Source organism: Lytechinus pictus, unplaced genomic scaffold (genome assembly GCF_037042905.1).
Source record: "Lytechinus pictus isolate F3 Inbred unplaced genomic scaffold, Lp3.0 scaffold_27, whole genome shotgun sequence".
In the NCBI taxonomy this organism is placed as follows: domain Eukaryota; kingdom Metazoa; phylum Echinodermata; class Echinoidea; order Temnopleuroida; family Toxopneustidae; genus Lytechinus; species Lytechinus pictus.
This window is the reverse complement of record NW_026974147.1, coordinates 1,110,794-1,137,688: the sequence shown is the minus strand read 5'-3', so window position 1 is coordinate 1,137,688 and position 26,895 is coordinate 1,110,794. Positions and strand designations below refer to the sequence as shown.

General features: G+C 37.0%; 1 protein-coding gene across 1 annotated transcript; it reads right to left on the bottom strand.

Annotated features, from left to right (window-relative positions):
* Positions 1 to 4,101: 4,101 nt before the first annotated feature.
* On the bottom strand, positions 4,102 to 4,563 carry LOC135158055 (uncharacterized). Its single transcript, XM_064115324.1, has one exon. It carries the CDS (start codon positions 4,561 to 4,563, stop codon positions 4,102 to 4,104), a length of 462 nt encoding a protein of 153 aa, XP_063971394.1.
* Between the last annotated feature and the right edge of the window lie 22,332 nt (positions 4,564 to 26,895).

Genomic DNA, 26,895 nt, shown 5'->3' with positions numbered 1-26,895 from the left:
ATGAAAAAACAAAGAAAAACATAAGGAAAAAATTGGCTTTTCTTTGTGGAAACCTTTAAATTAGATTACGAAGATGACAGTCTGCAAAGAAATAAGAAAATTTGAAGTGAAATAGGGCGTTAAATATGCAAATAACATTTTTCATGAATAAATTTGCATATTTTTATTCATAATAATTTAACACTAATCATTTTCAGATTTTTTTTACTAGCTTGTAGTTTATGTGGTAAAGAATGTGCGTGCCAAATTTCGGCACGACCGCGCGAATGGCGGCCGAGATCAGAAGGGGGGCATCATGCCCCCCGCACTCCAGTCCTCAATACATCACAAATTAGCCAAAGTCCTATTAGGGTTAAGTCTAAATCTGATAACAAAAAAATATATAACCCAGCTCGCGTTTCGCGCTCGCATTACTTGTTTGATTAAATATCCATCGTGTTCGTTATTGCAAAAACTGTTTACAATGTCCAAATTTCAGGCTGTAAGATAAAAAAAATCAGCTCACGCTTAGCGCTCGCAACGCTTAGTTGCTTAGTTCTATGCCCACCCTCTTCATGGTTACATTGCTTCGAATGTCATGTTTTAAGTTCTAAATCTGAAAAAAAAATTCAGCTCGTGCTTCGTACTCGTTTAAAGTGTTCTTTTTTTTTAAAGTCCAATAACCAGTTCAGTTTTCAGGTCGAAAATGTTTTTTTTTTTCTTTTCACGAGTCACTGCAAACAGTCATAAACATGTAGTTTTTCACAAGAGTTAATTAAAGTTTCAGCTCGTGCTTGCATGAAATGCTTTATTACGCGTACAAAAACTGCTATAGAATGTCCAGTTTTCTGGTCGGAAATAAAAAAATTCAGCTCACGCCTTGCGCCGGCATAAAATGTTTGGTTAATATGTCCATCCGCTTCATGGTTACAATCGAGTTTTCATGTCGAAATATAAAAATTTTCAGCTCGCGCTTCGATCGTGCTCACATTTTTGGATTGGTGAGATAATGTATTATGTTCATGGATCGCTGCGAACTGTCTTTAACATGTCTTTTTGCTAGCCAGCATATCAAAAACTTGGTTAGACTTCGTAATGCCGAAGGTACGTAGCTCCGAGGGTTCGTTATTCCGAAGATTCGTAATTCCGAGGGTTCGTTATTCCAAAGGTTCGTATTTCCGAAACACGTAAATAGCCTATACGTTGATGTTCGTTAATCCGAAAACGAAAAAGGGTTCGTTAATCCGAACATTTGTGGCGTTATTCCTAAGGTTCGTTATTCCGAATGTTCGCTAATCCGAAAACAAAATAGGGTTCCTTATTCCGAAGGCTCGTTATGCCCAAAACGAAATAGGGTTCGTTATTCCGAAAACGAAAAAAAGATTCGTTATTCCGAAGGTTCGGGGGGGGGGGGGTAGAAACACATTTCTCTTTCAATTGTTATGAGGATGGGAAAACGGGCACTTTACATATTAAGGCTTTTTTACGCGGTTTGGAAAAATTTTATTTCATTTTCTAAAACGCGAGCACGAAGCGTGAGCTGAAAATCTATGATATTCCAACCTGAAAACTATATATTCTAAGCATTTTTAAAATGGTGAGTACCTTAATAACTGAGGTGAGAGCGAAGCGCGAGCCCCCAAACCCCCAAGAATTTCTATCCTGAAATGTATTACGTTGTCCTTCAAAAGAGTATTTACTTTTGAAAAAAGGGCACATGTCATTTTACAGAAAAGGCATTTTCCCTTTGGAAAAATGCCTTTTTATCGAAAGGGAATATGCCCTTTAAAAAGGGCTTTTTTCCTACGGGGACTTTTTATCATAACCAGCAGAAGCTGTTTAAATTGACACCCCCTTCCCTAAAAAATCCCCTTATCTGGAGGTTATTAACATTTGACCAACACACAATCCCCGACATTCTTAACCCATTCGCTCGATCAGGCAGCAATTGCTCAGAGGCAATCAAAATTAAGATGTTTAATACCAGCGCCAATTCTTAAGGGAATATATGCTTTGACCCCAACATGCACATGTGTCTTCCTCCGTTGAAACTATTACTGCATAATATCCTGTTATTTTTTAATTACAACACCGTTATTTGTTACAAAATTAATATAATTTTCGGAAAAACGAACCTTATTTCATTTACGGACTAACGAACCTTCGGATTAACGAACCCTATTTCGTTTTCGGACTAACGAACCTTCGGATTAACGAACCTTATTTCGTTTTCGGACTAACAAACCTTCGGATTAACGAACCTTATTTCGTTTTTGGACTAACGAACCTTCGGATTAACGAACCCTATTTCGTTTTCGGACTAACGAACCTTCGGATTAACGAACCCTATTTCGTTTTCGGACTAACGAACCTTCGGATTAACGAACCCTATTTCGTTTTCGGACTAACGAACCTTCGGATTAACGAACCTTATTTCGTTTTCAGACTAACAAACCTTCGGATTAACGAACCTTATTTCGTTTTTGGACTAACGAACCTTCGGATTAACGAACCCTATTTCGTTTTCGGACTAACGAACCTTCGGATTAACGAACCCTATTTCGTTTTCGGACTAACGAACCTTTGGATTAACGAACCTTATTTCGTTTTCGGACTAACAAACCTTCGGATTAACGAACCTTATTTCGTTTTCGGACTAACGAACCTTCGGACTAATGAACCTTATTTTGTTTTCGGACGAACGAACCTTCGGATTAACAAACCTTATTTCATTTTCGGACTAACGAACCTTCAGAATTACGAATGTAACCCAAAACCTTCAGCTAGCGCTGCACGCTCTCATTGAACGCTTAGTTAGGTACGCATTTAGTTCATGATTACAAGAGCTGCTCAAAAAGAAAAAGAAAAATATCACATTTTTGCCCCCCCCCCCCCTATTGATGAAAGCCGGAATTGTCTCTAGGTAAGACAATAGAAAATGTAACTGAGGAACTTTACCATGACACATGGTCGCCGGACGTCGGTAATCGGTACCGATACTTGTAGGCAATCTAGGCCCCCCCCCCTCCCACCGGAAAAGCCCTAGCGACACCCCTAACCAGGCCTCCTGAACACTGACCTCCTGATCCATGGCCTCGTAAACCCTTGGCCTCCTGAACCCTGGCCTCCTGAATCCTGGGCCTTCTGAAACCCTGGCCTCCTGAATCCCTTGCCTCCTGAACTCTGGCCTCCTGAACTCTGGCCTCCTGAACTCTGGCCTCCTGAACTCTGGCCTCCTGAACCCTGGCCTCCTGAACCCTGGCCTCCTGAACCCTGGCCTCCTGAACCCTGGCCTCCTGATCTCTGGCCTCCTGAAACCCTGGCCTCCTGAATCCTGGGCCTTCTGAAACCCTGGCCTCCTGAATCCCTTGCCTCCTGAACTCTGGCCTCCTGAACTCTGGCCTCCTGAACTCTGGCCTCCTGAACCCTGGCCTCCTGAACCCTGGCCTCCTGAACCCTGGCCTCCTGAACCCTGGCCTCCTGATCTCTGGCCTCCTGAAACCCTGGCCTCCCAACCCTTGCCTCCTGATCCTTGGCCTCCTGATCCCCTGCCTCCTGATCCCTTGGCCTCCTGATACTGGCCTCCTGAACCCTGGCATCCTAAATCCATGGCCTCGTGATCCCTGGCCTCCTGAACCCTGGCTTCCTGATCCCTGGCCTCGTGAACCCTTGGCCTTCTGAATCACTGGCCTCCTGAACCCTGGGCCTTCTGAATCCCTGGCCTCCTGAATCCCTGGCCTCCTGATCTCTGGCCTCCTGAATCCCTTGCCTCCTCAACCCTTGCCTCCTGAACTCTGGCATCCTGAACCCTGGCCTCCTGAACCCTGGCCTCGTAAACCCTGGCCTCGTGAACCCTTGCCTCCTGAAACCCTGGCCTCCCAACCCTTGCCTCCTGAACTCTAGCCTCCTGAACCCTGGCCTCCTGAACCCTGGCCTCCTGATCCTTGGCCTCCTGATCCCCTGCCTCCTGATCCCTTGGCCTCCTGATACTGGCCTCCTGAACCCTGGCATCCTAAATCCATGGCCTCGTGATCCCTGGCCTCCTGAACCCTGGCTTCCTGATCCCTGGCCTCGTGAACCCTTGGCCTTCTGAATCCCTGGCCTCCTGAATCCCTGGCCTCCTCAACCCTTGCCTCCTGAACTCTGGCATCCTGAACCCTGGCCTCCTGAACCCTGGCCTCGTAAACCCTGGCCTCGTGAACCCTGGCCTCGTAAACCCTGGCCTCGTGAACCCTGGCCTCCTGAACCCTGGCCTCCTGAACCCTGGCCTCCTGAACCATGGCCTCCTGAACCCTGGCCTCCTGAACCCTGGCCTCCTGATCCTTTGCCTCCTGATCCCCTGCCTCCTGATCCCTTGGCCTCCTGATACTGGCCTCCTGAACCCTGGCATCCTAAATCCATGGCCTCGTGATCCCTGGCCTCCTGAACCCTGGCTTCCTGATCCCTGGCCTCGTGAACCCTTGGCCTCCTGAACCCTGGCCTCCTGAACTCTGGCCTCCTGAACTCTGGCTTTCTGAACCCTTTGCCTCGTAAACCCTTGGCCTCCTGAACCCTGGCCTCCTGAACACTGACCTCCTGATCCATGGCCTCGTAAACCCTTGGCTTCCTGAACACTGGTGTCCTAAAACCTGGCCTCCTCAACCCCGGCCTCCTGAAACCCTGGCCTCCTCAACCCTTGGCCCCATGAATCCTGGCCTCCTCAACCATTGGCCTCATGAATCCCTGGCCTTCTGAACCCTATATAACTATATTATTGTTTTAATCATTTGAGATATAAGAAGGAATTTCTCATGTGAGCTCGTCATTCGAAGGCCTAAAACCCACAATCGCAATAAGAAGATTTCGCTCAGTTATGTACGGAGAAATAAAGAATAGAGTAAATGTATAAAAATGCTCGTCAAATGACACAGAACAGCTGGGAGGTTTTAAAGCTGATAAAAAAATACAATTAATGTTGTTTGTCCATAATCAAGGATTAAACTTCTCTTTCTCTCCACCAATTTTCGCCAATTAAAGACATCTTTGTTGCTCTTTGTCATGACTGGCACTTGGCCAGGGGCGGAAATCTCTCCCAAAAGGTAGGGGGGACACAGGTGCGGATCCAGCCTTCGCCAATAGGGGGGGGGGGAGGGGGCGGAAATTTGTTTCAGCCATATTTTCCCCGATCGGCAGCTCGAAGATGATTTGTGTTTGTTTCTTTGAAGGGGTAGTCCTCATTAGTCACTTCTTAGCTTTATTCTTATAAATTAATATATAATATCCTAATCCTTATTTATATGATACGAGCGCGAGCTATTTTTTTTTGGAAATTTTATGTATTTTTTCCTAAAATTTGAACATTCTGGGCAATGTTTGTTATCCTGAAAAAATCTGTATGCAACTTAATAATTACCACAAACGCAAAGCGCGAGCAGCAATGAACTGATGGAGAAGGTACCTGTTAAAGACTGCGTGCAGTTAGCATTTAACAAGCAAATAATGCGAGCGCGAAGCGCGAGCTGATTTTTTTTTGACATTTTCACCTAAAGAATGGAAATTCTAAGCACTTTTTGTAACTCAAGCAGAATAGGTATATAAGTAGACAATTGATGCGAGCGCGAAGCGCGAGCGGAAAATTTCTAGATTTAGTCCTATAATATTTACTGAACGAGACATTCAATTCATGTTTTGTAAATCATGAAAAGGATGAGTATTAATAATGCGAGCGCAAAGCGCGCGCAGAAATTTTTTATATACGTACCTGTTGAAAAGGAACCTGTTAAGGACTGCTTTCACTTAGCCATGAAGGCGTTACATATTTCAACAATCAAAAAATGCGAGCGCGAAGCTCGAGCTGAAAAAATTTGAAAATTTCTAAAGAAAGAATGGAAAATTTTAATCAATTTTTTTAATCGTGAACAGGATAGCTATATAATTCAACAATTGATGCGAGCGCGAAGCGCGAGCAGATAAAAATCGAGATTTAGACCTAAAAATGGGCCACTCTGTTCATGTTTTGTAAACAGCCATAGGCTGATCGTGGGCTTTTTACCGTGTTTAAATAAAATAAATCAATCAAAATCAATGTTTTGTAAATCATGAAAAGGATGAGTAATAGGGGGTTTTCCTACATTAATAATGCGAGCACAAAGCGCGAGCAGAAAAATTTTGATATCGTGATCTGAAACTGGATAATGATTTAAATAGAGAAAAAGTTGAGTATTTGAATAAACATGCGCGCGCGAGTTTCATATTTAGACCTAGAATCTAGGCATTCTAAATACATCTTTAATCATGAAAATCATGAAACTTTGATATTCCGATCTGAAAAAAGAGTCAATTACAGCTTTATATTTCAAGCACTTTGTAGGAAAATTGTAAGGTGGATATGGATCGCACTTACAAAAAGAGCTAAAATTTTCATTATTATTACTTTGAGTTTTGACATAGGGCCGGGACATCCTTACGACATGTCATGAAAATGATGACTATCTTCCTATTCCTCTTGCTAAGCGCGAGATGAAACAAAAGGGACAATTTAATTATTAAATTAATATCATATTTATTAATGCCTAATGAGGGCGCGAAATCTGGTGATATTATGGCATAAAAACTGGACATTTCACTTTTGTAATCATGAATAGGATGCATCAGTTAATATATTTTTAACCATTAATGCGAGCGCAAATCGCGAGCTAAAATTTTTGATAAACCGGCATGAAAAGGGGATTTTAAGTAGTTTGTTGTATAATCAATATTGAAACATACATAACTCGCCAATCAAAATGCCAGCGTGCAGCGCTAGCTGATACGTCTTGACAATCAGACCTGAAAAGGGATATTTTGAAAACTTTATGGAATACACGAAAATAATGGGTACCTGATAAATCAAAATTTGCGAGCGCGCAGCGCAAGCAGCAAATGTTGATAAAATTATTCAGACCTTAAAACTGACATTTTTACAGAGCACTTTTTACAAATCAATTTGTAAATCACAAAAAATAATGAAAGTTCGATCTCCGAGGTGAAATATGTTTTGTATATTGACTTCTAAACTTGATATTTGAGCTCCATATTGAACACGATATGTAAATCACCTAACAGGCAATGCGAGCGCGAAGCGCGAGCAAAAATTTTATATAGTGGCACGAAAGATTCTTTTTATTTTCCAAGTCTTCCCCTCATCTTATTTTATGCACTCGTCGTCCTTCTCTTCTTTTTCTCTTCTCTTTTCCCTCCTTTTTTTTCCTTCTTTCTTTCCATTTTTTTCTTTTTTTGCTCCGCCAATAGGGGGGGGGGGGGGGCCTCGGCCACCCTGGATCTGTCTATGAGGACAAGGGGCTGGAAAATTTGACAAGCAAAAAAAGATTATCATCCCAAAAGTACGGTCATCTCGTCCCAAAATACATGTTTTATTTCGATTTAGAATGATGTATTTCTTACCATCATAAAAGACAAAAAATAGTAGGGGGGACATTTGATATTGTGTCCCCCCTACTATTTTGAGTAGGGGGGACACGTCCCCCCTGTCCCCCCTGGGATTTCCGCCCATGCACTTGGCAATACACTTTCTCTGTTATAGAATCCTCCGTATGTCGCTGACCAACAACTCAGTATTACCTCTTCACAGTGGCGTACCTAGGATTTTCCACAGGGGGGGCAAAACCGTCCGCCAAAAAATTTGACAAGCAAAAAAAAAAAAAAAAAAAAAAAAAAAAAAAAGGTCTTCGATCATAAATAAAGGATTTCGTTCCAGAAAAAAATTGACAAGCAAAAAAAAAAAAAAAAAAAAAAAAAAAAAAAAAGGTCTTCAAGCTCGTCAGGGGGGCATTAAAGGTCTTAAAGCTCGTCAGGGGGGCAAAAAAGGTTTTTCAAGTTCGTCAGGGGGGGGCAAAGATACGTTTTTGCATGGGTTGTGACTCGTCAGGGGGGGCAGAGTGCCCCCCCTGCCCCCCCCGTAGGTACGCTAGTGCCTCTTCATGCTAACATTAGAGTATTCTCCCAGAGAATGAAACCATGTCTTATCTAAAAGCAAAAGCCCCAAGACGAGTTGAATAAATTCATTTTTGTTGGTAACTACTTGTTTACGGCGAATTTTTAATGATGGGTTTGAATAGTTTTGCTTTGCAACCATAGTAGATTTATTGTGACAATTAATAATGCATTGAGTCTAACTTCCGGGGTGATGACCATATGTACAATTGAGAGGAACATCAAAGCTCAATACCCATTGGAAATGGTAGGTCTACTTTACATAATTACCGAAACCCGTCTAGCAGTCTAGTGCATTCACTGAACGTGCCGGTGTACGTGCTTGTTATTGTCCTAAATCATTTTCAGCCCATTCAGCTCGAACAATTTTTTAGGGCGTTGTGCATTTTCGACCTGAATGGACACATTGAATTTGGCTTGTTATCGCTCACTTTAATCATTTCATATTCATTAAAGCCCGAGGACTCAAAATAACACGAGTATAACACCGTCAAAATGTACTGTCCAAAATGGTCAAGGCCAGCACAACAATATCTGACAAAAACATTAAATTTCTGGTATTATTAGGAGTCTTATTAAGTCCTCCATCCTTCTTTCTTTTCTTTCTTTCTCTCTCTCTCTGTCTTCTGTCTTCTCTCTATCCTCAATCTTTTCCCCCCCTCTCTCATACGCACAGCACAGCCACACTCACCCACGTCCTCGCGCTTGTACACAGAATACACGACATCCACCCTCGCCCCACATACTCTTTTGTTTGAAATGATATTATACTTCTTCCTCTTAAACATTTACAATAAATCATACATAGAGGACAAATAATACATTTTCCCTTTCAAATACTTAAACAACCAAGCAATCATTAAAATCTAATGAAAATAACATTACATCAAACACTAAAAACATTAACTCCAATTCGCATTAATTTCTTCTTTTTCATAAAAGACATTTATAGATATTAATAGTCCAAACGGTTCTTAGTATGCAAATTAAAGGGGGAATATGCTTAATGATCAAATCTTAACCACCTCATAATACCACCCTCCCTTTCCATCCCCTCCGAAAAGTATACTTCGTATAAAACACACCCTCACCCAATCACCCTTCTATAAACACATTCCACTACAAATGTACATGTAACATTTCCCTCTTCATCTCTAATTTCTTTTCAATTCCTCCTAAAATTTCTTATCAACTGTAATGCGATTTTTAATGATGGAATGTTTCCCTTTGATATTGCCGGAAAAATGTGTGTATTTCAGCAAAAAATACCGTATTGCAATAATTTATTCCTTGAAATTTTCCCACTAAAACAATAAATTTCTTTTTCCATGACTTTAGCTGAATTTCAGATAACCTAAGCATCTGACCTTCCAGAATAAGTAAAACACTGGAACAAGTGAGAGTATGTCTCAACATCTTGTTTACAAAAGAACATAATGTTACTTATGAAGGTTTCTATAGCAAAGAAGAGGAGTCTTATGATTTCATGGTTCACCATGTATCTTTCGTGGGCAATTTGAGTCCTTTTCAGGACTACCTAAACTCGACATTTCGCCAAATGTGTTCTTGTTGTCTTCAGGAGAATAAGCAAAAGATAGTAAACGCATGCATTATATACTTTGTCGTATGCAACGGTGCCTTGCAGGGTATATCTATTATTGGCTAGATAGGTGAATACCACTGAAAAAGAGCAACAATTATTTGATACAAAACTAAACTTAAATATATTTTCATTAGTGTAAACAGCTCCATGTAGTAACTTATTAAAATTGACAAGCAAAAAAAAAAAAAAAAAAAAAAGGTCTTCGACCACAAATAAAGGATTTCGTACCAGAAAAAAATTGACAAGCAAAAAAAAAAAAAAGGTCTTCAAGCTCGTCAGGGGGGCATTGAAGGTCTTAAAGCTCGTCAGGGGGGGCAAAAAAGGTTTTTCAAGCCCGTCATGGTGGGCAAAGATACGTTTTTGCATGGGTTTTGACTCGTCAGGGGGGGGGGCAGAGTGCCCCCCCTGCCCCCCCCCGTAGGTACGCTAGTGGTTGGCCTATTAACAATAGATCATATCCAAGTTCAATTTGAGCATATTTAATTCAAGTGAAGACAAATTGTTTATCTCACTTCTCTTTTCGAATTTTCGAAATACAAAGATAAAAAATAAGTATGACTTAATGGAGCTTGGGTAAAGCTGGCATTCTCGACATCTTTGACTTTTCGTTCAGAATGTAAATTTCTTTTTCAGATTGAACCAATTTGAACTGAATGCAAACCAGGTTAAAACAATCACTCGTTCGTAAAGTTAACAGGATTTAACCTCTATTAATATAAATGATGTATATTTGTGTATGTTATATTAGAAGAGAATTGGGTCAAGATTGCTTAGAGTGGAATGTGGAATGTTCAAACTCACACCGGTAGGTGTCATTACACACTCAAAACTGAAATGTTAAATGAGCATTTGAAAGGTTGGAGAATTGACAACCTCAATGGATCAATCCAACTTTCTAATTTCTAGATTCGACTTTATGCAAGGCTGGATATAACGTTTCGAATTAGTCAAAATTGGTAAAGCCTTAATGAAAATCGTAAATTGCACTTAGATTGCATGTATTGATTGCAAACAAAGTAAGATAAGACTAATCGATGAATCGAATGAAAGCCAAGTGGTACTCTGATTGATTATTTACGTGACGTCATTTGTTTTGATTAGGAATGTAACCTCGGTTAGACGGGCGAGCTTAACAAGAGGACTAATTGAGCGTTGCAATTAAACTTATAAACGCCTAATAAGACCTAAAATCAATTACAAGTCGTTTATTTAATTGCAAATTCGTAATCAAATTGCTGGCCTGCTTTTTGTATCAACTAGGAGAAAATGAATTGCTTTGAATCAAAATTGATCTTGTGAATTCACAATTTTCAATTGATTGCAAATCTTCTTCTGCAACACCTCTTAAGATTAAAACAACCCCACCCCCCCCCCCTCATTTATTTTTCAACCATCGATTCGGCTATTAACGATTTAACAATATATAAATGAAAACAAAATCGTGGGTGGGTACATGTAGGTTAGCTGCCTGGGTTTGAGAAAAGCTAACTTGATATCTGTGACCGGAGGGTCTCCCTACCCGACCAAGCTAGATGTACCCATCCAGGTTGGTCTGTAATAATAATAACAATTAATAAAACAGAAAAATAAGATAAGTACACAATATTATAATGATTTGAAAAAAATTGCAGTATACGCTCTGATGCAATTTAATCCATCAAGTTCTCTATTGGGATGGGAATATTGCCAAAAGGAATGGTTATAGTCTAAGGTCTGTGAAATAAGCCTTGCAAAAGTTAAACAATTTCTCTGCATACATTAAACAGTCATACTTGGCATCGCCTGAGGGAGGCACGATAGTTTGAATGCATATAATTATATAAATTTCCGTCATTTAATAAGACCTGTGTATAGGTGTGTGTGTGTGTGTGTGTGTGTGAGGGTGTGTGCGAGAGGGGTGTGTGTGTGGGTGTGTCGGAGGGGACAGTGAGGGAGAGGGAATGTGTGCGAGAGTGAGAATGGGTGTGTGTATGAGGGCGTTGGTGTGTGAGAGAGGGAGAGCGAGGGTGTGGGAGGGTGTGCGGTGTGTGTAAATAAAGTGCTCGGTAGATTTGTTGAAGCAACGTGATCTCAAGATTTTCGGGAAACTTCAGTATTTGAAAATGTATGCCCTTTCAAAAACTAATAATTGTGGCTCCACATGATATTTTAGGAAGTGGAAAGAATATCGTTTGAATTTGTGGGGGATAGGATAAAAAGGAAAATGCTGTACCAACATTACCAGTTTGAAGGGTTGGGAATGAATTATTTTGAAATTTTAAATCCTTTATTTGTGGTCGAAGACCTTTTTTTTTTTTTTTTTTTTTTTTTTTTTGGCTTGTCAATTTTTTTGGCGGACGGTTTTGCCCCCCCTGTGGAAAATCCTAGGTACGCCACTGAGGCCAACTCTATCGTTTTTTTATAGACCTATACTCTGAAGGGATTTTCCGAATAAGACTTTACAATTCATTTTACAACCAGACTGATATGAAGAATGGAGGTTACAAAATATGTGATAAATGACGGCCACGCCTCCCAATACCGGGGCACTGGAGCATGTTAAGAGGATCCCTGGAGGGGTATAAGGGATGTCCGCTTGGTTGGCGGGTTGGTATCACATGTATCTCAGCCTCTAGCTGGGACTAGCTGACATTCTTTGGATTACTGGGATACTCATATTTTCAAACGTAAAAGGAAATCTTATAGAGTTCTTCGCTGACAGGTAAGATACATAACCTGACTATGTTACTCCGGTCTGTAATCAAGATAATTCGAGGAGCATTATACAAGCAACATTCTTGTCGATTCTACCACTTTTTAAGCATTTTCACCACCTTCCTTTTTTACTCTTCTATAAATAGAATTTATCGCATTTTCGAAAATCTTATGACCGAAATATATATTCACCAGGTTTTACTAAAAATATGCGATTCAGTGACTACGATAATGCTCCCCAAACTATTTTAAGCTATACTTTGGATCGTATATTGATAATATTTTCTGTAACGTTCTTCCCCCACCCGATTCCTTCATATTACTCTCTGATATCACTGATCACTTCCCTGTCTCGACTAATTTCTCTTTAAAAGACAGATTCAATAACATATATAGCCGTCCATTAAAACGTAGAATAACACACGAAAATATAGCTCGTCTGGGTGCTAGTTTAGACGATGTTGATTGGTCTTGTGTCTTTGATAATAATGACGTTAACTTGTCCTTTGAAAACTTTATGAACATTTTTAATTTACACTTTGACACCCATATTCCAAAACTTAGAGATAAGACATTTAACTACAAAAAATCACCGAAGCTCCCATGGATTTCTAAATCGCTCTTGCGTTCGATAAATAGAAAGAATAATTTATATTATAAATACAAAATGAAACGCTCTGAGCAATCCAAACTTAAATATACTTGTTACAAAAATACATTGACAAAAATTATACGTTTAGAAAAGAAAAGATACTTTACTAATCAGTTACAACTTTACAAGCGTGATATGCAAAATACATGGAAAGTTTTAAAACAAGCAATGAATATAACAAATAACAAATCTAATATTACAAAAATTAGATCTGGCGATGTTATTTTTGAAGATTCTCACCAAATTTGTAGTATCCTGAATAATCACTTTTCTTCAATTGGGGAAAATCTTGCAAGTAATATTCCTCCCGCAACAAAACACTTTTCTGAATTTTTAGGCCCACCAAATTCTAGTTCAATGTTTCTCGCTCCAACTTATAATCAGGAGATAATTAATATTGTTTCTGATTTTAGTTCTAAAAAAAGTACAGGACATGATGACATCAATAATTTTCTTCTTAAGGGGGTAATATCGTCCATTGCGGATCCCCTAACTCATATATTCAATCTGTCACTTCTTAACGGCATTGTCCCCGAGAGCATGAAAATTGCAAAAGTCATTCCTTTGTTTAAAAAGGGTGATAAATTAGATGTTAATAATTACCGCCCAATTTCTTTGTTATCTACTTTGTCGAAAATACTTGAAAAGATTATTTATAAAAGAACTGTAAATTTTTTCAAATCAAATAATATTTTTTCAAATTCGCAATTTGGATTTAGGGAAAAGCATAGCACCACACATGCATTATTGAGTTTCATTGAAAAAGCGGCACATTCAATCGATAAATCTTCTCATTTAATTGGTTTGTTCCTGGACTTCTCCAAGGCCTTCGACACCATTAATCATGATATTTTACTTAACAAATTACATCATTATGGAGTGCGTGGGAAGGCCTTGGAGTGGTTCAGGAGCTACCTCATGAATAGGAAGCAATATGTCTTTTTAAACGGTTGCAATTCTCAAATGAAAAAAATTAATTGTGGAGTTCCCCAGGGTAGTATTTTAGGCCCGATTTTGTTTATAGTTTATATTAAAGGAGAATGAAACCCTTGAAACCAGCTGAATCCATATCAAAGAGAAAAATCAAAGAAACATATTGTTGAAAGTTTGAGGAAGATTGAATGAATAATAAGAAAGTTATGAGCATTCGAATATTGAGATCACTAGTGCCATGTAGATCCTCCCAACGGCAATGCGACCAAGATCTGTGATATCACACACGTACAACTCCCTCATTACTTTAGTACTTATTTCACTTATATTCTCACTTTTATAGAGTCTATCACAAGGTGAGGTGTTCTCTTTATGAGATGACAAGTACAGAGGTTTCACAACATTATATCATTGATGAATCGTTTGTCATATGATTAGAATGAGCAAAAAGAGATGTTTTGGGGTATATTTTCAGTGTCCAAATGGGAGAGTTGTACGTGTGTGACATCACAGATCTTGGTCGCATTGCCAATGGGAGGATCTCCATAGCATTAGTGATCTCGACATTCAAATGCTCATAACTCTTTTATTGCTAGTCCTATTTTACTCAAAGTTTTGTTGATCTTATTCTTTGATTTTTCTGCTTTCACAAAAGCTAACTTGCTCCAAGAGTTTCATTCTCCTTTAATGATTTTTGTAGATCATCAGATGTTCTTTCTTTCATTCTCTTTGCGGACGACTCCAACTTATTTTTTTCACATAAAAATCCTCTTCACCTTGCCAATATAATCAACTCTGAACTAGAAAATGTCACCGAATGGATAAGAGCAAATAAATTGTCACTAAATCTTCAAAAAACAAAATATATGTTGTTTAGCAACTCTATAAATACACTTCCTGTTGATATTATTTTCGATGGAACTCCCTTGGAAAATGTATCCCATATTAAGTTTCTTGGAATAATAGTCGATAATAAGCTCTCATGGAAATTTCACATAGATAACATATGTAAAACTATTTCACGCAACATTGGTATAATTAACAAGCTTAAATTTTGTTTACCATTATCGTCTCTGCTGACATTATATTCATCCCTTATATTGCCTTATTTAAATTATGGAATTTTAGCGTGGGGTAATACACAACAAACACTCTTAGACAAATTACTCCTATTACAAAAGAAATCTCTACGTATTATATGTCACACGGCATATTTGTCTCATACTGACCCATTATTTTTTGAAAATAAAATATTGAAAATTAAAGATTTATATTTGTTTAATCTCGGTCAGTTTATGTATAACTATAACAACAACAACCTCCAAAATGTATTTAATTCAATTTTTCAAAAAAATCAATCCATTCACAACTATCCAACAAGGCGATTGGGTGAATTTCATTTACCACTTTTAAGAACTTTGCGGGCTCAGAACACATTTATATATGATGGACCGAAGTTATGGAACTCACTTCATAATGATATAACAAATGCAACATCTTTGAACTCTTTTAAGACTAAATTCAAATTATCTCTATTAAAACCTTATAATATACTCCCAAATTAAGTTTAATTCATCATCTCTGTCAAGTCATCATTATTACTTTAAAGACTACAATTAAAACATAAAATAATTATTATCCCTTTTTTATAAAAAAAAATCTGACACAAGTCCTTCTCCGATGTGCTCATTATTGAACCTCATACATTATTGTGTCTATCCTCTCCTCTATTTTCTCCTCTCCTGTCCGCTTATCCGCCTTCCTACCGGTTATTTGTTTACGGCATCAATCACATTTTTCGTGCATTATATTCTTTCCAGGTTATTTTATATACTTTTTCTCCTTTTATACACATCATTGAATCCAGTTTGCTTGAGTCCACGACGGCATGTGTTCTATCTACATACAACAACACCCATCCATCTTCTCAGGGCATTCTCCCCTTTCTTTTTTTTTTTTTTTTTTTTTTTTCCCTTCTCTTTTTCCCTTCTCTTTTTCTGGGGGGGGGTGGGGAAGGGTGGATATTTTTAGGATGGGTTGTTTTGTCCTTTATCTAACTGTATATTTTTGATAACTTTGTATTTATTTTGTGAGTATTTCCCTCTCAGTTATTGATTTTTTTCTCATTTGATTATCTGTATTTATACTTTGCTATTTTGTTATTTGTTGTGTTATCTATTTTTTGAGGGGCCCACATTGTACAAGCATTGCTTTTTAGTGGGTCCCTCCATTTCCATCTTAATTTAATTTCTATTGAAAAATAGTATACTTATTTAAAACCTACAATGTGTTGCCCAAATTGTTTAAGTGTTTTTTTTTTTTTTTTTTTTTTTTTTTTTTCACAACATATGTATCATTATTTTCTTTTTTGCAACGTATACAAATATTTATGTTTATATATGGTATACAATTCATGTATGTACAATTGATGGAAGTGAAATAAATAAATTTGAATTTGAATTGAATCGTTATATCATAGTGCTTCTATCACCGTGCTCCATATTAACATGCACCGTACAGCAGTATTGGGTGTGATGGTAGGCGCGGAGGGGTGGACCGTGGTTGAGAGCGTTACTATCACATGTAGAGATCAAGAGCAAGCCAAAACTTATGCGCAATGCATCGTTTCATTATATAAAAAAGACATGTATAGTTATTTTGCATTCACTGAAAAAGGAATCGCCAGCATGACAAAATGGGTCCTTTATAATGGCGTAGAGATGGGTGGGGTGTGGACAGGGGCGGAAACATATGTACCAATTTTCTTTTTTCACAACCGATAAATAGAAAAGGGAAAAAAGGGAAGGAAATGAAAGAAAGATTTGTGATTTTTTTTTTGGCTCATTTTATACGACATTGGTCCTTTATTTGAGCATTTTGTTGGTTACAATCTTGACATAACGACAACTGGCCTAAGCCGGAGGGGGGAGGGTTGCATTATCTCTGAATATATTTTCAAAGATTGAGAGAGTGTGTGAGTTGGGAATATCGTGCAGAGAGGTGATCAAATGAATAATTATTAAAAAGAATTATTCCTTTTGTCAATCTTTTCCTTTGTTTTGCGTCATTGTGCAGTTTTCAGACTTTTGAAAGTGGTCTGTACGTGATGTCCTATAAACATTTCATAATGCACTTTTATTCCCAATAATTATGATCCCATTTTCCATTCTCATCTCACCTCAATGAATTCTTAGGAATTTTCATTGAAAAAATCTCGACTGTTAATCCACATTTACTCGTTTCAATGTAACAACGTTCTATGTATTTATTTTTCATTTTATTCTGAAGTTTTATTTCGTTATTGATAAATTGGCCCATATTATATGTGTCTCTGTATAATATTATCATTTAAAAAGACTGAAGCAACTTTTTCAAGGCTTTCAGTCTCTCCCATAACTTCAAAATACTTAGAGGGATACTCCAGGCTGAAAATAATATTAGTTGAACAGATTAAGTAAAAATTCTAAAACAACTAAACAACTAAGACAACTAAAACACTGAAAATGTTATTAAAATCGGACAAGGAATAATAGTTATTACATTTTAAATACTTTTATTATTCCGATAAAAAAAGTTCTATACATGACTTCATAAATTTGCCATAAGCAAACTGTTGATGTCTTATCCTCACTCGTTCTTTTGTATTTTATTATATAAAATTAGGTTTATTCATTTTTTGTCCTCCAAGAAGTAAAAAAGTTGGATTGACAACTTATTTAGTGCATTAGATATTAATTGCTGCAACTTATTTCAACTTATTACCTTGAGCGCCTAGGCAGCCCAGCTAAAGCCGGGGTAATAATAGCAGGGCCCGCTGGGAGAACAGTTTTCGGAACTGAAGCGGCTACCCTGGGTAAATATACCGCTATCATTATTATTATTATTATAAGGGAGACATATCATTCACACATGTACGAACAAAATGGAGCAATTATTATTTCATGTATTAGCATGAGAAAATGAAAATGGGGATGTAACATCATCAGTCCACCCGATAAAATATTCATGACGGCGTGCATATAACTGCTTTCACAATATATTGCTAAACTTAAAAATTCAATAACTCCGCTATTTCATATCAGATTTTGATGATATTCTCAGCGTTTTTCTTTGTGAATTTTACTATATTTATTTAGATATGAATAATTTATTATTCAGGATTTTTTTGCGCTGGCTTATCTCGCTCGCATCCAGTAAACAATTCACATCAAAACCATAACAATAAACATAAATTGATAAACTTTAAACCGATAACTGCCATCACCTTAAGTTATTATATAGATGATGGTATCATATAATTATGTACACGTTTTATTCACCCCATGATAATGTAGCCCTTGATGTGCATGACGGTACCCCAACATTTCAATTTGAAGTTTAAAAGATTGTTATCATCCAACCCCCACTGTTCGGAATTATTTACGTCATTGTATGCGACTAATATTGGATATTCCCCCCCCCCCATTTTTGGAAGCATTATGAAAAGCCTATTTCTTCTTCAAAATGCCACATAAAACTGTTAATATTTGGGTCAACGACAATTATACTGATAATCTAACCTTATAAACTTTAGATCTAATTACAATTAAAATACTTCGGGATACCGTCATGCACATTAAGGTATCATACTTCCATATTTATAATTATTACAATATCATTGTATGGGGCAACTCATCAGTCACCTCCATAAATATATTCATTAAATTAAAAAGAAACGTGTTTGGTAGAATCATTTCTTGCCCACACATCACCTATATTTCCTTCGCTCAAAAAATTGCCATTCAATGAGTTATATGTGTACCAGGTAGAAATTTCCATGTATTTATGTTTAAAAAATCCTCCCTGACTCATTACTTGCATATTTTGATTTAAATTGTAATATTCATAAACATAATACAAGAAGTGCCACCGACATTCATCCTCATCTCTCATCTTTTCTTTTGTGGAGGAGCCGTGGTGGAGTGGTTCTGATTCTCACCTTGTAAACAGAGGGTCGTGTGTTCAAATCCCACCGCGCTCTGGCATCCTTAGGCAAGGCGTTAATCCACACTTTGCCACTCTCGACCCAGGTGCTAAATAGGTACCCGGTAGGATGTAAAAGTCATTGTAGCTTGTCCAGTACTGTGTGCGCCTCACCGGCGACTGACTGGAATACTCCCCTTGGAGTGGAGGATTTGCACACATTGTGTGAGGGAATGACTGATTGAATCCGATGACCGGGGTAATAATGTATCTGTAAAGCGCTAGACACGTCGTTCCGATGTATTAAGCGTTATATAAAAGCAGAATACTATTATTATTATTAATGAATCTGTTATCTATCAAGGACCAGACATTTAGAATTTAAGGAGTTACAAATGCTTGGTGTTTTTTATTAAAGAAAATATCATTCTTGCTAATTATCGTCTGTTTTGAGTTCATTTTCTTTATTGTTTTAAATTTAACTTATGCCCCATCTCAGTTTCGTATTGTTTGTATTGTTTGCATTGTAGGTACTTACAACAATTTACCTCATTTAATGTCTGAATTCTTTACTGCATGGACTTTCTTAGAAGGGAGATGCGTGAATATAACATAATAATCTTCAATATTATGTATCACAAAATCAGAAAAAGGAAATAGAAAAGAGGATTAACACCATTTCCTATACAATGATTACATACATATTAATAACAATAAGAAAACAAAATATGTTTTCACCCGAAAGCGTGGAAAACCTAAACATTTCTTCGTCGTCCTCTTAATTCAGTTTACATTAAATTTAAGTGTTTGTTTGTTCGAATCTATAAGAATATCTCGTTGAAGTAGAAATTAATAATTCTCCATATTTCCAATTAGGACAAATAAGACATTAAACAAAGTCGTTGAATTATGCCTTACCCAATATAGTCCCTAATAATAATAATAATAATAATAATAATAATAATAATGATAATAATAATAATAATTATAATAATAATAATAATTTCATTTCATTTATTGGTTTCTGCAACATAAACACATGAACAAAGAAAATACAATAATAATATACGTATAACTGACAAGCAAACATTGAACATAATTGCATTTTCTATTAATACATATCGATTTTAGAAGGTTGCAGGGGTTGCCACTATAAGCTAAGCTTGACTGCGTGGCAACCCCAGAAAACAATAATTATTATTCATCCAACATATCTTAACGTAAGGGTGCAGGTGCGAAAAGGCGGGGAGGGGGGCGCTTGGTCCTCACAATTTTTTTATTTTTTATTCTTGATTGTTTTTTATTTTCTTGTTTTGGAAATTATGTGTTTCATTAGATAAAGATACATAACAATTTTAGGATTAACTCTGTGAATATTTATTCAATAATATTGTTTTAATACCTTTTTAAAGGGAGAAATGAATCTTAACTGTTTGAGTGAATCTGGCAATGTATTCCATATGTCAGGCCCATGATGTCTAGGTGTTTTATGTGCTAATAATAATAATAATTATAATAATAATGATGATGATGATGATGATGATGATGATGATAACAATAGTAATAATGACATGGGTATTAAAAGGTTTCAAACAGGTGCTATATAAGCAAGAATAAATATTATTATTACCAAAAAGGAGCTAATTTAAAATACCAAACTGAAATGATCACAAATTATAAAACCTGAACTTATTATAAAGGCATAAATCATTGACTCATCCTGATGATGACCGCTTATTGTATAAATGATAATTTAAAAAAAAAAGCCTCTGGAAGGCCGGACTGTACCACCATGTGTAAGCCCTGGAAGGACTGAGATAATAAAAGTGGATAGAATTTGATGTGAATTGGAAAGGCAAGAAAGTGGAGGTTTAAAAGTAGATTTTCGAAATGAGTGTTGTCCTTAAAAGTAATTGCAGATTATGTATTTTAATTTCGTTTTCCACCCGTCTCTTGTATATAGGTTATGTTAATTAGTATTGGAACTATATGTTTAGGGACTTGCCTTTTTTACAAGCTCTCCTTTTCTTGGCAAGTCCCTCCGTACAGATAATTTTATCTTCAATATTTGTTATGAAATGTTATAGAACTGTATGTATTATTTTGAACATGTGTTTACACTGTACTTGGATTATGTCTTTTGTTTGAACGGAAATAAATAAATAAGTAAATCTAAATCTAAGTACTAAATTTATATAGGAGTGGAAAGCTGAGTAGTAGGCAGGTAGATGAGAGGAGGATGGCTTAAGTCGGCGAGTAGGGTAGTGACAGGAGAGTATATGTTTCGGGCAGGTTGAATGATCTGTCTTCACTCCAGAAGGCTATATTCGCCGAATCAAGCCAGCCATCTCTCACCTACTCAAGCCCGGGCTCAAGCCTTCTACTCAAATCAACCTACTACCCCTGCTTTCCATTTGTTATGGTTTACAATCCTTTTAAGGAGGACGCTCATTTCGAAAAGAATACCCTACTTTTAAACCTCCACTTTCTTTGTTAAAAGAAATGCTGATAGATGTCGTCTATAGGGTACGAATGAATGTCTCAATTGTAAATACAACACTTCGAAATAGTATAGTATGCGTTTTAGTGGAATATTTGTTGACAATACACGATCTGTCTTAGGCTGATCATCGAAGTGATAACAAATATGAAGTGCTCTGTTTTTAAGCCGCCTATATTGTATGTTTTTTGGCCAAAATATTAGGGGTTCTGTTATCAAATTTACTAAAAGGAAACAGAGTATTTGATAGCAAAGAAAATGAATGTTTTAAAGTTTGTCACCTTGAATACCAGATAGTGTTATAGAAGGGGAATTGATGACATTCGAATATTGCTTTGGCTTGTTGTTGATTATCACAAACAACATAAATCACAAACATTTGTTTCAGGGTCCCTTTTACGGAATTAACATGTTGGAGAATCTTTTCTCTTAAAGTTAAATTTAAAAAAAAAAGCATTACGGGTAGTTGTAAAAACCTTGAAATAAATTGATCTGAGGCGGCTATCAATAGTATTCTTAATTCAACAAATGTTTTTTATCGCAGTCTTATTTGTCAGAAGGAGGACAAGACTCTTCCCCAAAAAGAAATTATGCATTTATATCTGAATCTGGATTATTTTGCCAATCCAACCATGGACCAGGAATATTTTGTTAAAAATTGCTGAAATTAAAAATTCGAGAACTAACTCTTCAAATAACCTGCATGGGCGTATTAAAGAGATCACTCATAAAAAAACAATGCCTTTATTAAACCAATTTTCATGAGAAAAAATGTTTAGATTTGAAACTGACATTTTTGGTAAACCAGATACAATGGGGAGAACCCAAATACAAATAATCGTATCCAAAGTCTTATTTGAAAGCGTCATCTCTAAACAAATACCAGGTTCTGATTGAGTTTGCAAATATAGGGAACAATTTTGAATAAGTCCCATAATTGTTCTGGTACATGTCCCTCGGTGCTTTGAATTTGTCTAAGAAGGAGACTTCAATTAATTTCCATTTACTATTGTAACTGTCATCTAACAAAAGCTTTACACATATCATTTTTTGAGACAATGGAAAAGCATATGGGCATGGGTGTCGATCACGGGGGGGATGGGGGGATATATCCCCCCCAATATTTCAAGTGGGGGGGATGGCCTGTATTATCATCCCCCCCAATAATTTAGGGTAGAAAAATTATAATAATGATGATGAAAAAATTAAAAGTTTGATCATGATGATTATAGTGATGATTATAGTATGCCATCAATCAGTTTGTTTCCCTCGCAATTTGTGTATATTGTTATTAAATGAAAACATTCTTTTTCAGGACTATTAAACAGATGGGTGGAAGTTCAAGATGAAAAAGAATGAAATGTTTATGTATATGGTATTTTTTAACACATGACATAAAAGGACCCCAACGAAAAACAACTTTTGTTGATAGGGTGTTCCATCCCACCAGTGGTGAATGAATTAATTTTAATAAATCAATTAATTCAAAAGGGTGGAAAAACAAACGGGAGTAAAAGGGTGGCAAGATAAATCGTCTAAGGAATGACCATATAGCTATTAGAGTAATAGCCCCACCAATGAAAATATTTGGGGGGAACATATCGTTTTGCCCCCCTCCCAATAATTCCGCATGTGCAACTAAAAATAAAATAAGATTGTAATGCTACACTGAAACCAGCAAGTGAGATTTTGATCTGAAATCGTGCTCAAAATGTCTGCTTTTCAGATCGGAATATAAAAATTTTCAGTTTGCGCTTCGCGCTCGCATCATTTCTGTACCAAAACCCCATACTTTTTATGATTAAATAGGTGAATAGAATGTCCCGCTTTCAGTTCTATACCTCAAAAGAACTCCCGCTTCGATTTGCAATAATCTTTTGTTGGATATATATCTTGTTCTTTATTAAAAGCGTCCATTAAATTGTCTTTTTGTCCAGATCGAAATATTAAAATTTTCAGCTGACGCTTTGCGCTCGCATCTATTGTTCTTCTAGATACCCATCTTAATCATTGGTACCAAAAGTGCTTAGAATATCAAGCTTTCACGTCAGAATATAAATAAATTTTAGCTCGCTCTCTAGTGAGATACATGTATCTATGCTCCTCATGAGTTACTACAAGCAAACCTAAACAGGTACATTTTTCCTGTTTTCATGTCATACTAAAAATTTTCAGCTCGCGCTTCGCACTCGCATTGTTGGTGAGGTTGAGATATGTGTCTCTTTCTCATGATTCATATATATATATATATATATATATATATATATATATATATATATATATATATATAATATAGGCCTATGTGTGGGGGTGTAGGGGTGTGTGGGTGAGTTTGTTCGTTTTATATGATCGAGCGTCTTTGGAACGTTGATTCATGATTTTGCCCCCCCCCCCAATCTGAAAAATGGATCGATGCCCCTATGTATACATCATGCTCAATCAACAGATCACTATGTACATGTTCCTGATAATTTTTGTCATTTTTTCTTTCGTATGAGTTTAGAATAGGCTTACTTGTAACACAAATTGAATTAAAAAAAATTTATATAAGTACAGTACACTACAACAATGAAAGAATTTCCAAGAACACCATGCATATCAATCACTCCCAAATGTCCTAACTTGTGATTTTAGTGGGGGTAATGTTGAAAGATCCCCATCCACAAGAACTTTTGTGTCATCATCCCCCCAACCAAGAATACTGATCGACACCCATGCATATGGGTCAACCATTTTGAGCCGGTTGCACTTCGTAATTCCGAAGGTTCTTTATTCCGAAGGTTCATAATTCCGAAACACGTAAATTGCCTATACCTCGATGTTCGTTAATCCGAAAACGTAAAAGGGTTCGTTAATCCGAACGTTTGTGGCGTTATTCCGAAGGTTCGTTATTCCGAAAGTTCGATAATCCGAAAACGAAATAAGGTTCGATGTTCGAAGGTTCGTTAATCCGAAAACGAAATAAGGATCGTTGTTCCGAAGGTTCGTTAGTCCGAAAACGAAATAAGGTTCGTTAATCACTTCGTTTTCGGACTAACGAACCTTCGGAATTACGAACCTCACTTCGTTTTCGGACTAACGAACCTTCGGAATTACGAAGTGTAACCGTTTATTTTGATCTCCAAACTCAAAATTTTCGACGTTTAAACATATGTCTTGTTCAGGGATCCATACAAGAAAGCTCACAATATATATATATATATAAACTCTCCCTAAACGCTTAAAAAAATATTTTTCGATGATATACACAGTTTGTTCTATATTTAAAATCGTGCTTTAATCTCGCATGAATTGTTTAGTTCGATACCAATCTTGTTCTTGGATACAAACAATGCTTAGAAATTCCAGTCTTAGAGTCGAAATGTGAAAAATATACTGTTTGTTTAGCGAGATAGGAATCTTGTTTATGATTACAGAAGCTGTTAAAAACGTTTATTTTTCGGGTATAAATTCATGAAATACATATTATAATGTACTCGCGCTTACCTTATTCATTCGGCCTAAAGGATAAAGCTTAGATGTTCTTTAAAATAAGTTGTTAATTAGGACAACCCCCCCCCAAAAAAAAAAAAAAAATCAGCTGTGAGCGGTCGATCGAGAAAAATGTGGATAATCCCTCCCCCCTCCCTTATTGGCGAAATTGAGCTGGATCCGCCCATGCCTTATGATGGCCATGCGCTGTAATTTTGTTGACAGGAGGCAAGATGTAAACTTATTTACAAGAACTTATGAAAGGAAACATATCCGTGACATCTTTCGTGCACGTTTTACTTATAATCTCACATTCATTATGTTGATCATGTGCTCTTTTCATAAGCGGCATGTAATAGAGGTAATTTGTATGAACAAAAATAGTGGTTTTTTTTTAAATATATTTCGGCGTAGATTGTTACCTTTGCCGCAACAGTCGTTGCCAAACACATGTCTTGTCTTGTGCTATTTTTTCCTACAGAAGTCAATCTTGAATTCCTCTATTTTCATTTCGCCGTGAAAATAAGGTTTCCCTCTGATATAACAATGGCATGACGGGGTTTCAGAAATTTGCAATTTTTGATGTCACTATCCAAGGTTGACATTACGGTTCGATGTTCTCTTGCATTCATTTTTTCTAATTATACCAGTTCATAGTGATATGTACAGAATAATGATGTATCTCATTCAACAATGTTGCTCTAGTTCACGAATTTCTACCATGATTACTTCGAAATTCGTGAAATTTTACTTGCACAAACTTGAATAAATTAACTTTTATTAGATTACATTAGATTATATGTTATCAATTAGGAGTGGTTAATTACATAAAACATGCATAGGGGAGCCTCTTCCTGATTGGCGGCCAGAAAAAAAGTAAGAAAAAGGGGACAGAGAGAAAGAAGAGATAAGAAGAAGAAGGATGAAGAGGAGGAGGAAGAAAAAGAAAGAGAAGAAAAAGAAAGAGAAGGGGAAGAAGAAATAGAAGAAAGAGAAGAAAAAAAAATAGAAGGAGAAGAAGAAATAGAAGAAGAAGAAGAAGAAGGAGAAGACCATTGTTTTTACCAGTTCACAGTATCACTTTTGATTTATGTATTTTCATTTTATTTTTGTATTCTTACTTGGATGGAGTTGGGTAAGGCTAGGGTACAGTAGCGTACCTATGATTTTCCACAGGGGTGGGGGGGGGGCAAAATCGTTCACCCAAAAATTTGACAAGCAAAAAAAAAAATCAACAAGATATAAAGGACATTTCGCACCAGAAAAAAAAATAGGCAAGCAAGAAAAAAAAAGGTCCTCAACAGGATATAAAGGATAAAGGAAATTTCGCACCAGAAACAAAATTGACAAGAAAAAAAAAGGTCTTCAACTTCAAAGGACGGGGCTACTGGTGGCTCGTCAAGGATCAGTTGTGACTCGTCAGGCAGGGGGGGGGGGGGGGCAAGGATACGTCCCTTGCATGGGTTGTGACTCGTCAGGCAGGGGGGGGGGGCAAGGATACGTCCCTTGCATGGGTTGTGACTCGTTAGGGGGGCAGTCTGCCCCCCTGCCCCCCCCCCCCTCCCCGCAGGTACGCTAGTGCTAGGGAAGGAGTACCTGCGGATTATGGTTATTGGTTAACATTTTCCGGCTTGCTTGCATGTTGCTTGTTTACTGAGGTACAGGTTATATGATCATTTTGAAATCATGTCCTTTGCATGTCAATAAAGACCCACCAAAGATATGAGCCTGCACTTCGCGTCGTACTATTTTGTTAAATGGAGAACATGAAAGGGTAATATATAAAAACAAAATATATTGATATAAGTTCCAAAAAAAAAGAAGAAACAAATCATGCCCCCGATATATTTATTTGAAATGTGATAATTACTTTCGTATGATAAGTAATCATTTTCTATCTCAAATTAGACAATAATTGCCCCCTTCGTTGTTTACTTTTTTATCTTATAATTTGTTCTTCCTGAATGTGTGATAAGTAATCATCTATCTGAATTGGGCAATAAATGCCCCCTTCGCTGTCTACTTTTATCTCTTACTATGAACATAATGTGAACACTGAACACTCTGAACATACTGTGAACACACTCAGCCTACTATAAACACACTATGAACACACTGAACTTACTATGA